Genomic DNA, 14005 nt, shown 5'->3' with positions numbered 1-14005 from the left:
AGTGACGGGTGAATACAGAATAGATTACTTGTTTTCTACCCCCCCCCCTTTTTAATTTTCGTCGCTAAAAATACGTGGGGTAGAAATAAATAAGAGTGATCTTTCCATGACTTCTGGGTCAAAACAGTTAAGTCCAGCCCTGCTATTTTGTGACGGGTGAATAAAACTTGTTCTCCCTCCCCCCTCTTTTTTTTTTCCTAAGGTAACTCTAGTACGACTTTTAGAAATTAAAGAGTGATCTTTCCTTTACGTGGTGTCCGAACTCTTGAGCCATGAAGAGAATTATATATAGTTAGAAATCCTATTTTATTTTTTTGGGAATTTTTTTGTATCCGAGGTTTGCAAAGAATGATACATTAGATTGCATGTTCGATCGTAAAGCAAATCATAAAAGTACAGATCTGATCGATACATGTTGGAATAGTTCTTCATTAAGTAAAAATAAGTGTGTATCGTGTGATATGTTTTTCTTTAGTGCCAATATTTCTGGTTGAATTTATATTTATGATTGTTTTAATATATTACGTATCTTTCCATTTTTTACATCTATAATAGCATAGTAATTGGTGTAATGCACAAATTGTAAGACAAATTTCCATAGGACAATAAAGATTATTATTATTAATATTATTAACAGAATCACTTGCGGGGATATTTATAAAGATTAAAACACCTTCTGAAGAAACTTCTGTGTTCTTTTTCTCTTTTTCATCTTCAATAAACTTCTTCAAACATTGCATTGTACAACTTAGTACTGATACAACTTAGTACTGATACTACTTAGTACTGATAGTACTGATACTACTGAACTTTCTATATATAACTCGTGGACCCGCAACTGCTAAGAACTTGTTATAACCCAAGGACCAGTGACAACGCAAAGACCAAGACTACCTCACTTTCTCCCAATGTATACTTTTCTAAACCGTGTTTTCCAGAACCTTAGAAATTTCTAAATATTTTTATTAGATATAATCCTCTAGAAACTGACGAATGCGACTTTTTCCTAATCTCTTTTTCTGATTGGAAGATTATAATTAGCAAGTGTTTGTTCTGCGACCCCGTTCTGGAAAGAGGTAGAATGAGGTCACAGCATTCATTCGCGACATAACGTTGGTGTTCAACTCAAATATCTATCAAGTGCCTCTTCTGAATACAAGTCAGTCAAGATGCATGACATGTTAAAAGGACTAATGAGAGTTAGCCATCTCAAAGTCAGGAATGCAAACAACACTTTGAATGTTTGATTAGAAAGTCTACCCCTAGTGTAAATAGTAAGATCCACAACAGCTAGTAATGTGAAAGCCTTCTCGCTGCTGTGAGCTATCTCTTAATGAATGCAGCACAGATGTTATCTTAATAAGACAATATCCTATGTCACAGACAGGCTTATAATTCCAAGGAATGGAGATAATTCTTCAGACAACTCCTGGCCTCACTACTCAGTGTAAAAGACCGTATTGTTGAGTGTATTTGATCAGCTACACAGTGGGTCAATAGACTCAACAGAATGGAACTGGATGACAAACAAGACGAAGACAAGAGTTTTACCGTGTCTAAAAGCCAAGAGGTAATTAAAATGATTGAACTACAGCACAAAGAGCAGGGATGTGGACTGGTAGAGAATAAAAGAGAATGGGGAAAGGGACACAACCGAGAAAAATCAGGTAAGGCTTTTCAACTCGCCTTTGAAGGCTATTGTTTCATACTACACATCATGTCCGGCCTTAAAGAGCCATTGTGAGAGAGAGAAACAAAAAGGGGAGATAATACAATGTTTGATTTCAGACAAAGTTTCTAAGACTATATGGACAGAAGAGCTATAACTGTAAGGAACAAAATCCATTTGAAACTTTCCAGTTCATTATGTCCATAAAGGAGAAACATTTAGGCCATTGCTGAGGCAATGTGAAACTATTTTAGATAAGCAAAACAACTAATCTTTTATTCACATTCATAATTATACATTGTTTCTCATCCTCATCGCATGGCATATTCTGATTTATATAATCAATAAGTTACATCAAATTGTGTGCTTGATACAAGGTTAATATAATTGCTCTAATGCATACAATGCAACAATTTAGGGACAATGAAATCTGATACGATATTGGAACTCAAAGATGAAATGACAAAAATGTGTGTTTGGAAGTCAAGCTGAGTCACTCTGAGTGAGTGTATAGGTAGGTAACAACAGATCACTTAAAAAGAAGCTTCAACAAGATTGTCTAGTTGGACTAAAAATTGATTCATTTTGGAATGACTTACATTGGTCGACCATGTTCATCTCTGTCAACTGTGTCAGATACACCCTCTTTAGCCATCAGCATTTTACGAAACATGTTGACTTTATCTCGAACTTCTTTTTCTGAATACCTGGCAAGAAAACAGAACTACATGATTCAACACCAAAAAGATGACCAAAGAAGATATTTCTAACCCAATTCACTTGCCCTTTAAAGCAATAGTGGAACAAAATAAACTGTATGATGCAAGCTTAGACCATCAAATCCATTTATCTACAAAATAAGCAAGCTTATGTATGCAAATACATTTAAATCATTTTAAAAAACCCCAATGTTTTGCAGTCTCCTAAATGAGATGTGCTGAATGTTATTTCTCAGCTATAACACTGCCACCCCATAGGAGGATAAGATGGAGAGAGGGAAGGGGGTCAGGGAGGTTTAGCATCAATCACCCCCAGCCAGTGCTACTATTATCTTTCACTTGTTCTCAGTTGATGGTGTAAGAGTAGTGAGGATTGGAACAGGGGTAGAAGAGAAACACTGGATCAGGTACAAACACCTCTACCATTTATATATATTTACAAAGGATGGGATTCTAGATTAGGGGGGAAAAGGATGAATAATATAAGAATATGTATAATATATGTTGAAATATCACTAGCATATACATAACTTACATTAGTAAATAAAATTTTTCACAAATTGTTTAATTTCTCCATAAAAATATGCCAGTGATTGATGTCTAGAGTTTTAGTGAAGTGAAACAGATTAGTAGTGAATAGATGTGTTATATTCAATATTTAAAAGGTTCTTGATGGCCACTGCATGCGGTTTATTATGATTTGTGTGAGAGGTAGGTATGGTACTATTAGGCCATGCCATGTAGTTTATTGTACTTAAGCACTATTTAGGCCATTCCTTGTGATTTATTGTGCTTGGTACTATTTAGGCCATTCCTTGTGATTTATTGTGCTTGGTACTATTTAGGCCACTTGTTTCTCCCACTTAGATACATACATTTTTTTTTTCTTCTTCTTCTTCATCGTTCTCATTGTTATGTTGGAGTGTTCATATGACTAGACCAATACATGAGATGAACTGCGCAGTGGTTTCCAAATCAGGGAGCTCTCCATATAGTTTTCTTTCTATTGGGGTGATTTGGGGCCAATGTCTTATACGGGCCTCTTGGTAGAGAGAGCAGTTTTGGAGGATGTGGTCGGCATTCTCTGGTGATACCTCACATGGGCAGATTTCACTGGTTCCAATTTTGAGCTTCCGGTGCATGTGTTGTCGCATTCTGTTGTGTCTGGTCCTAAGTCGAAAGATTAGACGTTGGTCTTGTCGGGATAGCTTATAGTAAGCTAAGCGTCATCTTTCTTGTGATTTGGATGAGAGCTCGTCCATTTCTCATTTATTTTGTTTACAATTAATTTCTTCATTTCTTCTGGATAGAGTGCAGAGTTTATTTGAGAGTTAGTTCTCCCACTTTTGGCGAGTGTGTCAGCCTTTTCATTTCCTTCTAGTTGTATATGGGCTGGTATCCATTGAATAACAGTTTTTTTGCTGTTGTTGTTGAGCTTTGTAAGTGCTGTTCTGAGGTTTTTAATATAAGAGGAATCAGAGTTTTGCAAGCTTTGGAGGGTTGTTTTTGCATCGGTTAGCAAGACAATCTGACTGTGAGGGGAACTTGGATGATTTGCTAGCATTGTAGCAGCTAGTGCTTCCCTTTCTGCTCTGTGACTGTCAAAAAAGAGAGCTCTCCAGTTGCAATGGATTTTTCTAGTTTTCCTCCATCTGGCCATTCGATAAGTATTCCAGCTCCTCCATTTGTGGTGGCTTTATGGGATGAGCCATCCGTGTAAACTCTGATCCACTGGTTGCTAGGGTAATTAGTATGTAGAAAACAGTTCACTATTTCCTTGAGCTCTGTTGGTCTGTAATCAGATTTTCTTTTTATGTTTTCAATATGGTCCCTTATAGTGGGAAGAGGGCTTTCGTCCCAGGGTGGAGATTCGTTATAGAGTATCGAGGATTCCAGAGTAATTTTTTCAAGTTGGTGTTTCTTTTTTAGGTTTAGAGATTCCTGTATGAAATTGGTCCTTTTGAGATGGTTTTTTGTGCCAGTTTTGTGGATTTTTGTTCTGAGTGGGTGCCTTTCCATTTTTTTGGATGTGCCATTTTCTCAATATATTTTCCATTAAACCATTTTCTTTTTCCAACCCAACTCAGTCTATGGGTTAACTAAATGACAACGACAAATTAACAGTAAAGTAACAAAAAAAAGTTTTTTGTTGAATGAAGAGAAAAGAACAACAAAGCTTACCCTTGCTCCTCCATTAGTTCCTGCATCTCCATGCATTTCAGTTCAACTTTACGTTTTCTTTCATGGTCTAAAATTTCTTTATTGGGTTGTTTATTTAATCCCTGGTCAAGTTTGTTTAATTCTTCTTCTGATTTATAGTCCACTCTTTCTTTTTTGGATTTGACAAAAGCAAGGTTCCGTTGTACATAGCCATTTGTGCCACTCCCTCGAGGGGTTTGGAGACCAATACCATTATACATATTGCTCTTCTGTAGAAATATTTAACATATTTGAGAAAAACAATACAAGTAAAAAATGTATACAATTTAACTTTGGTACTATTAATTTTTTTATAGATATAAGCTTTTAAACGTATATAACCATATATCTCTTGACACAAATCCTAGAATTAATTAGGATTATTTGGAGTTTTTCAATTTTTTACCACATAAGAAAGTGTTTCTAGTCAAAAAGTGTGAGTAGTTTGTCACTCACACAATGTTTTCTCACCGGTTGTATCACATAGATTATCCATACCTACTAGTTTTGTCTTACATGTTAAACCCGATTCAATGCATTTAATAGTCAGTGGTTTCATTATATTTTCATTTTAACAATTTGTGCGTGCGTATGTTAATTAAATGTAGCTTGAAACTCCCCATTTGAAACAGTACTATCTCTTAGAATAATTTCAATCTGCATACAGGAAGCGCTGCAGCACAGAGACAGCAGAGGTCAGGCAACTAAATGACCTACTTTGTAACTCTGATATAGGTCAAGTCATATATAACTCCTTTCCATGTTGGATCTGTCCACAGTCTTTGACATACTAGATCATGAAACTATGATGGTCAGATTCTCTATCACTTTTGGTTTAGCATGAAACATACTAGAGTGGGTAGGATCCTACCCCACAGTTGTATGATTTCTCAGTTCCCAGAGAGGTGTCACATTAGGCAACAAAAATCAGTGGAACCATTGCAAGGGTGAGCAGCTGGATGTTAGAGAATAAGCTCAAGACAGAAGTAATCAAGATTGACACTTGAAACAACAGGACCAAATAAAATCACTATAGATCACAAACTACCATGTTCCTGAGGTCCTCGTAGTGCATATTCTTGGAGTTTTCTCTAACTCAGCTCAGTCTTTCGACCCACAACTCTGCAAGGGTCTCTATCTGCAGTAGTCCAGATTAGGCCAGATCCAACCTGAGTCAACAAAAAAAAAAACTGGCTGTGGCATTTATACTCTCACACTTTGACCATTGCAATGCGGTGCTAGCAGACCTTGCGATCTATAGAGCAGATAATGTTAAGGCCATCTGGTTCTATGGACAATGATTAATAAGCAGGGTCAGCACAATGACCAACCGCCTTTACTTTCCCCAACTAAAGCAAGATACCCATTAGAGTTGGGTGGACTCAGGTACACCAGATGACAAAATAGGCTACAGTGAATTCAAAACAATACTGCATGAAAAGTCTTATGAAAAACAAGATGTGATTCTGCTACAGCTCTCCTGAGTACACTCCATTGTCTTCATGTGAATTCAAGAATCGACTACAAGGTGACCACATTTTGTCATCAGTTCATCCTACAACATAGTAATGCCCTTGAACCATAACGAATTGATCATTTCATATGTCCCTCAAAGAGCCCTGGGCTCCATGGACTCAATGCTTCTAGTTGGCCACACTTCTTGATCAAAAGTTATGGTTGGCAGGCTTTTCAATGGGTGGAACAAATGTTTGGTACTCACTTCAGATTGATTTCAGACAAACAACATGTTTCCCTACATTCAAGAAGAACATTAAGACTTATCCAAAACTTTTTTTAGATTAGTTTGTCCTTTTAACAATTATGTTTATGTCTTTTATGTTATGCCTTGAGCCTACATTATGTTTGTTAAAAGCACTTTAATAAATACAAGTATTATTATAGACAAAGAGTTTCTATTCTAGATTATCTAGTAAAGAGTAAGGTTTGTAGCCACTATAAAAGTTGTTTTCAACATTGTAGTCAGTTGAGTATAGTTGGTTCACTTAATATCAATTGTTTGTTTTTTTAATACAAATATATTTTGTGTGATCGAAGCATGTTATTTATACATGGGTAAGTAATCTTGTTGAATTTATTAATGAAAGTATTCTGAATTTCTGTTCTGCTCTGTAGTTTGTATTTCAAGTTGTAGTAGATCTATATCTATGTAAAGGCAGAAAATCCACAGCAATTTATCATCACACAAGAAGACAGAAGACTGTAGCAGTAAATATTAATCTGTTTGCCTCTAATACAGTTCTTTCTTCTATGCTACTTTAGCTTAGCACCTGACTGTACAGACTTGAATTTCAAAGGTTTATTTTTAAAGCTGAAAAAATAATATTTTTGGTCATGTCTTTTTTTATCATTGCTGTAATGGAAGCAACTAAGTGCTTGTTATTTTGATTGCTAAAGAGGAAGAAGCCTCCCATTTCAAAATTAGAAAAAAAAAAAAAAGGCTAGTATACTATGTATCATTTTTAGTATAATGTAGTTGGTTAGGGTTATTTATTTTTAAAATACTAACAAGGCATTAGGGTTAGGCTTAAAGTTAGTTTATTTTTTCTTTTATAATAATTGCATATTTTCATATTACTTTTCATTCCCCCCCCCCCCATTTTATTATGTTAAAGATTATTTTTCATTTCACTATTGGTTTGTTTCTTATAATGCTAACTTAAACTTAATGGTAAGAGATTTTTTTTTTGTTCCTAATTTGTTGATAAGAATTTCTTTTGTAAGTTTAACAAAATACTAGGATTGATTTACACACAAATCATTTTATATTTTAAAAGTAAACATTGGGGCTAAAGGGGAGTGCTGTGAAAGATTGTGGGATCCAAAATTAAAAATATCTGAGCAAAGTGATGCCATATCCTTTCCCATGAAGCCCAAAAAAATATATTTTTTTTTTCTGTTTAATATTAAAAAGCATTCATTTAGAACTGTATCGAAGACAAACACCTTAATATTGATCACTATCATTTACTATTTTGTCTAAAACTATTATAATTAGTATAATTATATAACTATATATTCTTATATTCTAACTATGCATAGCGAAACACAACAACATATAGATCATTAGATATTCACAGTATTTTCCTAGGACCAGGGTTAGTAACACTTTTCCATGACAAATTTGAGATTTTAGGAGTTTTTTTTTTAAAGCAGGAAATGTATGACTCACATACACACACATATATATTGTTATAACTCTGGTGCGTATAAGGGTAGTAATGCATGTGTGTGGATGAGTAGTCAAAGGTGACAAGCTGCAATGGGCAGCAGCGACGAATGACAACACAGCGATTCAGGAATGATCTGCGATGTAAATAGTATTAGATCAGTCACAGTCATGTGATCAGCTAGATAAGCGACTTTCCTTCGGTTTCTAGAAGGCCTTTAGGGACCTTATATAAATAACGGAGGTGTCACAGTCAAAACGGTTCACTACAGCCAGTTCACAATAGACAACTTGATTCAGTGTGGTTCTTTATGGTGCATTAAGACAGTTTGGTGCGGAGTACTGTCAAGACACATTGCAAATAGGAGACATCTTGATCTGCGATCGAGTATGACACAATGAACCCAGTGTGTGAAGCCAGTCCTGAACAGTTGAACCCAGTGCAAGTCCAGGAAGATGCGGTGAGGCCAGTGCAAGAGTTGATACAGCGGTACAGTTGTTACCGGTGAAACATTTGTACAGTCAGTGTTACATGGTGCCAACTGTACATATTGGCTGGGATGATGGGACATTAAAGTGTTATGTTACTTTGGAGCCCTGAGTTGTTAAGTTCTTTGAATTGGTTGTGTGGTGTGGAGCAGTTTGCTAAGAGCCTGGATAGTATGTGTGTGCATGTGCACATGCATGTGTGTGATACAATGAAAAATATTAAATAGAAAGCTATAAATCAATTATTGGTACTTGAATGTGGATATAATAAATATCTTGCCAACGTCCCACCCAGAACAGAAACAATGTCATCAGCTCTGGTATTTCCACAGAAAATGTATTGAAAGATATCTTATAATGAAGTAACAACTTGACTGTCATTCCAGGCCCACATGGGTGTAGCAAACATGTTAGGCTAGTAATAGCTCTAAGTATAGACTATAGACTAGATCTAGCATGTCTTCAGTCATAATAATCAGAGGAAACAACCTTCACTGCCTGCAGAAAAAATAATGCCAGGTAAAAGGCTGGCTTGAGCCAAGGCCATCTTCAATCATGGGGTCACGCATAAAATAAGCAAACAAATGGGTGAAAGGCTGTGTAAAGGCATCACTGGTCAGATCATTCACACAGCCAGCCCATCATGTGATTAGAACACTGCTTTTTTCAACATTGTTTAGCAAGAAATAAGCAAAATTATATTTTTAAAAAGTATTGGGTAAACATTTTAGGAAAGTGGACAAAATGTTAGGATTTTACAAGATTTTTTAAGGATATTTTAGGAGGGCTATGAACCCTGTAGGACCAACCATTACGGAGTTATAAAAATTTAGCTAGTTGAAAAAATTCGGAAGTAAAAAATGACTGATAATTTTTTTTGTTTTTTTTTTCTCACAAAGGTTATACTTGCAAATAGATTATACTTTATGAATGAATATAAGAGGTTTTAAAGGGAAACTCTGATGGTTTTGACAATTTTTGATATAATAATATGTGGTGTTTTTTTTTACAGATAATAAATATATTATTCTTTTATTTTTTCAATAATAACTTAGTAATAACTAATTGATGTTTTTCTGAAGTAATTTTCCTGCGGGTTTCTATGTGACATCACACAAACCAATTAATTTAATCTATTGACATACTGTATAACATTCTCGTAAAAGAAATATAATCTTCATCTATGCAGTTAGATCTAGATCTTGTAAGCAAAGAAAAAAATGCATACTTGACTGACCGACTACATGTAGTCGTAGTCTAGACTAGCCTTACACTGACCAGTTTGTTAAAATCAGTCAGACACACGATCTATTTACTGTTTGGGACAGGGAGGGGCTTAGATGAAAATGTTACTTATTTTCTGGAGTTGGTTATCCTTATGCTTTTAGATCTATCTATCTGTACCATAGCTCTGGACCAGGCCGTGACTAAGCCTAACAGCTACTGTAAGAATGAAGCGATACGATTAGTTAAATCTATCTAGTTTCCTTTTCAGTATTGTTGAGGGAAGTGACGTTTTTTTTTAGATGTTAAGAATTTACTGTCTAATTTATTAAATATAAATGTTTCTAAGCATTTAAATTCTTCTTCTTCATCTTCTTCTAGCCAGCTTTATTGCTGCTGAGCTGTGAGCGCTTTTGCAGACTGTGCCAAGGAAAAAAAAATGTGCTGTTTTCTTCAGTTGTTCAGCACTGCTGTACAGGGTGTTGGTTATGTTGGGCTGTAGTGGAAGTAGGGACTGCCTAAGGTGGATTAGGGAGGGACATTCAAATAGGATATGGTTTACGGTTTCAAAGGGTGGGCGCAGTGTCTGCAAAGGGGGAGTTGTGTGGAGTTTATTTTGTTCAGGTGGTAATTTAATAGTGGTGTGTGTCCTGTTCTTAGTTGGAAAATTGTAGATTGTTTTTTGCGGGGGAGGAAGTTAATACTGTCCAGTTTGCTAGGCGTAGTCATTTTTTTGTACATGGCTCTGCCTGTGTTTCCCGATGCCCATTGGTTGAGCCACTCCTCTTTGTGATTGTTGACTAACATTGACCTTAGGGTGAGGTAGTTAACAGTTGGTTGTTCCATAGATGAACCTGCCTTTGATAGCTTATCTGCCTTTTCATTTCCCATGATGCCAATGTGTCCAGGGATCTACTGTAGTGTGATATTGATATTTAATTTTGATATCATCTGATGGATTATCACAATGAGTGTTGTCAACTCTCTTGGGCTGTTTGAGGTGCTGCTGTTAAGTGCTTGCAGAGTAGATTGGGAGTCTGTAAAGACAACAATATCTGATGGTGGTTGCACTCCTTCATATAATTTGTTTTCCACTGTCTGTAGTGCTATGGTAATTGCCTCAATTTCGTCTTGGAAGTATGAGCAGTAATCGCCACAGGGTGCGCTTATCTCAAAGTGTTTATTTTTAGGGAAGACCAGGAAGGCACCAAGACCAGCATTGATGGTGGCTTTGAAAGCCGATCCGTCTGTATAAATATGGATAGCTGTATTTTGATAGCTTTCAATTGTTTCAAGCGTGCCTACTTTGAGCTCCAGTGGATTTGATTCTTTTGTTAAGGTGTTATTATGATGATTAATAGGTTTTGTTGGCAGCTACTTGTATGGAGAGACAGTTATCCATTACAGATCTGATCTATCCAGTGCATTTAAATAAAAAATGGTAAAATGTTTACTATTACAACTTTTTACGCAGAATTTAAATATGTTAATAACTCAAATTTGAAAAACCATCAGAGTTTCCCTTAAAAGAAGTGTTATCGACTACTTCAGACAATAGTCTATATGATGCTTAATGAGGAATACAAAGTAGAAAAATATGATTAACATTAAGCCCCATCAGAATTTACAGTTTTTGTGATAGTCTATATAAAAAAATGGGATAAAAAAACATGTCAGACCTTGTAAGTGGCTGATGTATCTAGGGGATTAAAAACCATGTTAACCCCACACCCTATCTCCTTCTTACCCTTGGGAAAAAAAAGGTCAATTTTACACTAGTCTATTTTGACCCCAGATAAAATTATGTTCATTCAATGAAAAAGGGAGCTGTGTGTGTTGGAAGTTTGACAAAATGATGAATGCGCAATATTTATGAGGAAGTTGGGTAGTAAACATTCAAATAAAGAAGATATTTAATAAGCAATATATATATATATATCTAGATTCTAGATTTAGTAGACTAGCTAGATTAAATGATTCTAGATCTAGCAACCAAGTCTACTCTACTCAGTCTAGAGTCTAGATTAGGTACTCTCACAGGTGACCATTTTGGATCTAAAACACAATTGACATCAAAACAATTGCCTGTTCAGGTTTTACAAAGCTGAAATTAAGCATGTCCTAAGAAAAGACTTTGCTTTGTAACCCACCTATCAGGGGGAAAACTGAATTCAAACCTTTTCTGCTTTTGCAGATATACCCAAACATGGGAACTGTTTCCTGGGTCAACCCCAAAGAAAAATAAGGAGCAGATGACACATAGGCAGTATGCAGCACACATCGCTACACCCTGTCAGAACCTGCGAGGCCGCTGATCCCAAACTGTATATTATGCTGTTTGCAAAGAATTACATAAGAAGCTTTTGTTATAACTCATACCACCGCTGTGCCTACTGTAATGTTGCTTAAAGAAATGTGTTTAAAATAATATCAGATGTGCATTTGTGTAAAACAGTTTTGAAAACTACTTTGACAGCTGGTAAAATCAATGTTTTATCTTTAGTGTTTTCCATATTTGGCTATTAGTAAAGAGATTTTTAAAATCATCTTCTCTATATGACGTTAAAGAGAGATTTTGTGGGTCTAAACTGAACTTTATCTGAGAATTCCAAAGTTTTTCAAACCTTTATATTTTGATCAGGGTGGCATTGTCTCAATTGATCCTCCAGCGTTATTAGTTTCACATCGTCAAAAAAAAAAGGCTTGTTTGACAAGGAAGAAATGAATCCCAATTTTTTATAAACAATGCTATATAATCTACATTTATTTTTGTTACATGTAGAAAAAATTTAAGTTAATTAAATAAGTATTGAAATTAAATATAATGATTTTTAAATGAATAGAAGGATAAATATTGAAAGGATTAACTAAGGTACAAATCATATATATTTGTGTATGAAATAATTACATTAATGAGATGTGAAAATTAAAGTCACAACCTGCTTAAATGAAATCTATTTTGTAGACTCCCAATTTATTTTTTCACTTTCGTTTAGATCCATTGGAATTCTTCATAGATGTGTGTGTGGGTGTGTGTGTAGTTTACACCAAGCCTTTTTTTTTTAAATCTTGCAAGAACGTTTGTAAAAACATCTTCTGTATGTGAATGTATCATCAGCAATGTGTTGACGCTTTTTACGGTTAGGGTGCAACTACCAGTCTACCTAGTAGATCAGTAGTCAGTACTAGAAATTAAGAATCTAGATATAGATCTAGATAGTACAGTAGTATCTAGTAATCTAGAACTATCAGTATCAGTCAGTATCACAAAGAAATATGAATGAATATCAGAATCAGACTCAATTCAATATGTCACTGTCATCAGTACACATCACTGTGACACAGTTAATAAGTTATTTGTGACAGTAGACTTAGTAAAAAAGTAAGATTAAAATTAAAGATATAAAATTAAAAAGATGTCAGTTAGATTACTAAGATTTTTTCAGACTCATCTTAAATTTTTAATCATAAAATGATAAGTTAATGACATCCATCTAGAATCTAGATTCTAGAGATCTAATCTAGTCTCTAGAAGTCTAGACTAGTCTAAAAGAGAGCTCAGAGACTACTCTAGCTAGACCTAAGCCCTAAGCCTAGTTTAAAAAAAATTAAGTAAGTAAGTTTAGTAAGTAATTTAGATCTAGTAGTCTTAGTCTCTTAATAACTCTTACTCTAGAAGTCTAGACTAGACTAGCTAGACTACGCACTAGACTGACTTAATAACTTTAAGGTTTAAGATTTAAGGCATTAAATGATTAATGATTAATAACACATAAGTTAAGGCTAAGGGCACTAAGGCTAAGGCTAGATTAATTATTATATATATATATAGGTAATAATATAGATCTATAGAATATAGAATTAAGATACAGACTAGGTATAAGATCTATTGTATATTCTTAACAGATTAACTTACATTTTTAAGACAAAACGCTAAACAAAATTCAATGAAACCAAGAATTTATGATTTAGGTTGTCATTGTGTTGCTAAACGTTTGCTCATTAACGATACCGGAAGTGACTTAGAGAAGTAGTGTTGGAAATAAAAATCACTAGCCTATAAAAATATCTAGCAACTAGATCTAAGTAATGTAGGCTAGTGTCGATAAAAAGCATCCTTCAAAAGGTGAAGATTAGGCCTATAGATCTAAAATAATCTAGATCTAGAATCTTTTCATAAACTCCAATCAAATATTTAGAATTAGAACTGAAAATCAGAAGAATAGTGAGATAGAGTAAGTAAGGTGAGTTGGGAAGGGGAAAGAGTGATATCAGGGGCACACTGGCTATATGGGCATTCGGGCAAATGCCCGGTGGGCCGGTACCGAATGGGCCGGTCTGGTCGTGAAAAGAGAATTTTTTTTTTTCAATTAAAAAAAAAAGAGACAGCAGCAAGAAACAGATGCCCGAACAAGTATTTTTTTTTTTGGAAAATTGTTTTTGTTAGAAATTTAATAAGAATATCAAAATCTTTACACTATACAAACTGTACTTATTATCATTTGCAAAACATGAGAC

General features: G+C 34.9%; 1 protein-coding gene across 1 annotated transcript in view; it reads right to left on the bottom strand.

Annotated features, from left to right (window-relative positions):
* LOC106052118 (serine/arginine repetitive matrix protein 2-like) overlaps nt 1-13540 on the bottom strand; it is a 71918-nt gene extending 58378 nt beyond the window's left edge. The window contains exons 1-3 of the mRNA XM_056006796.1: nt 13404-13540; nt 4570-4817; nt 2269-2376 (exon numbers count right to left, since the gene is read on the bottom strand). Of these exons, the coding sequence (XP_055862771.1) occupies nt 2269-2376; nt 4570-4808 (347 nt within the window). The 5' untranslated portion in view covers nt 4809-4817; nt 13404-13540. The remainder of the gene's footprint in view (nt 1-2268; nt 2377-4569; nt 4818-13403) is intronic.
* Nucleotides 13541-14005: the final 465 nt, after the last annotated feature.

This window comes from Biomphalaria glabrata, chromosome 12, assembly GCF_947242115.1.
Source record: "Biomphalaria glabrata chromosome 12, xgBioGlab47.1, whole genome shotgun sequence".
Lineage (NCBI taxonomy): Eukaryota > Metazoa > Mollusca > Gastropoda > Planorbidae > Biomphalaria > Biomphalaria glabrata.
The sequence above is the reverse complement of the archived record's forward strand: the minus strand, read 5'-3'. Positions and strand labels throughout refer to the sequence as shown.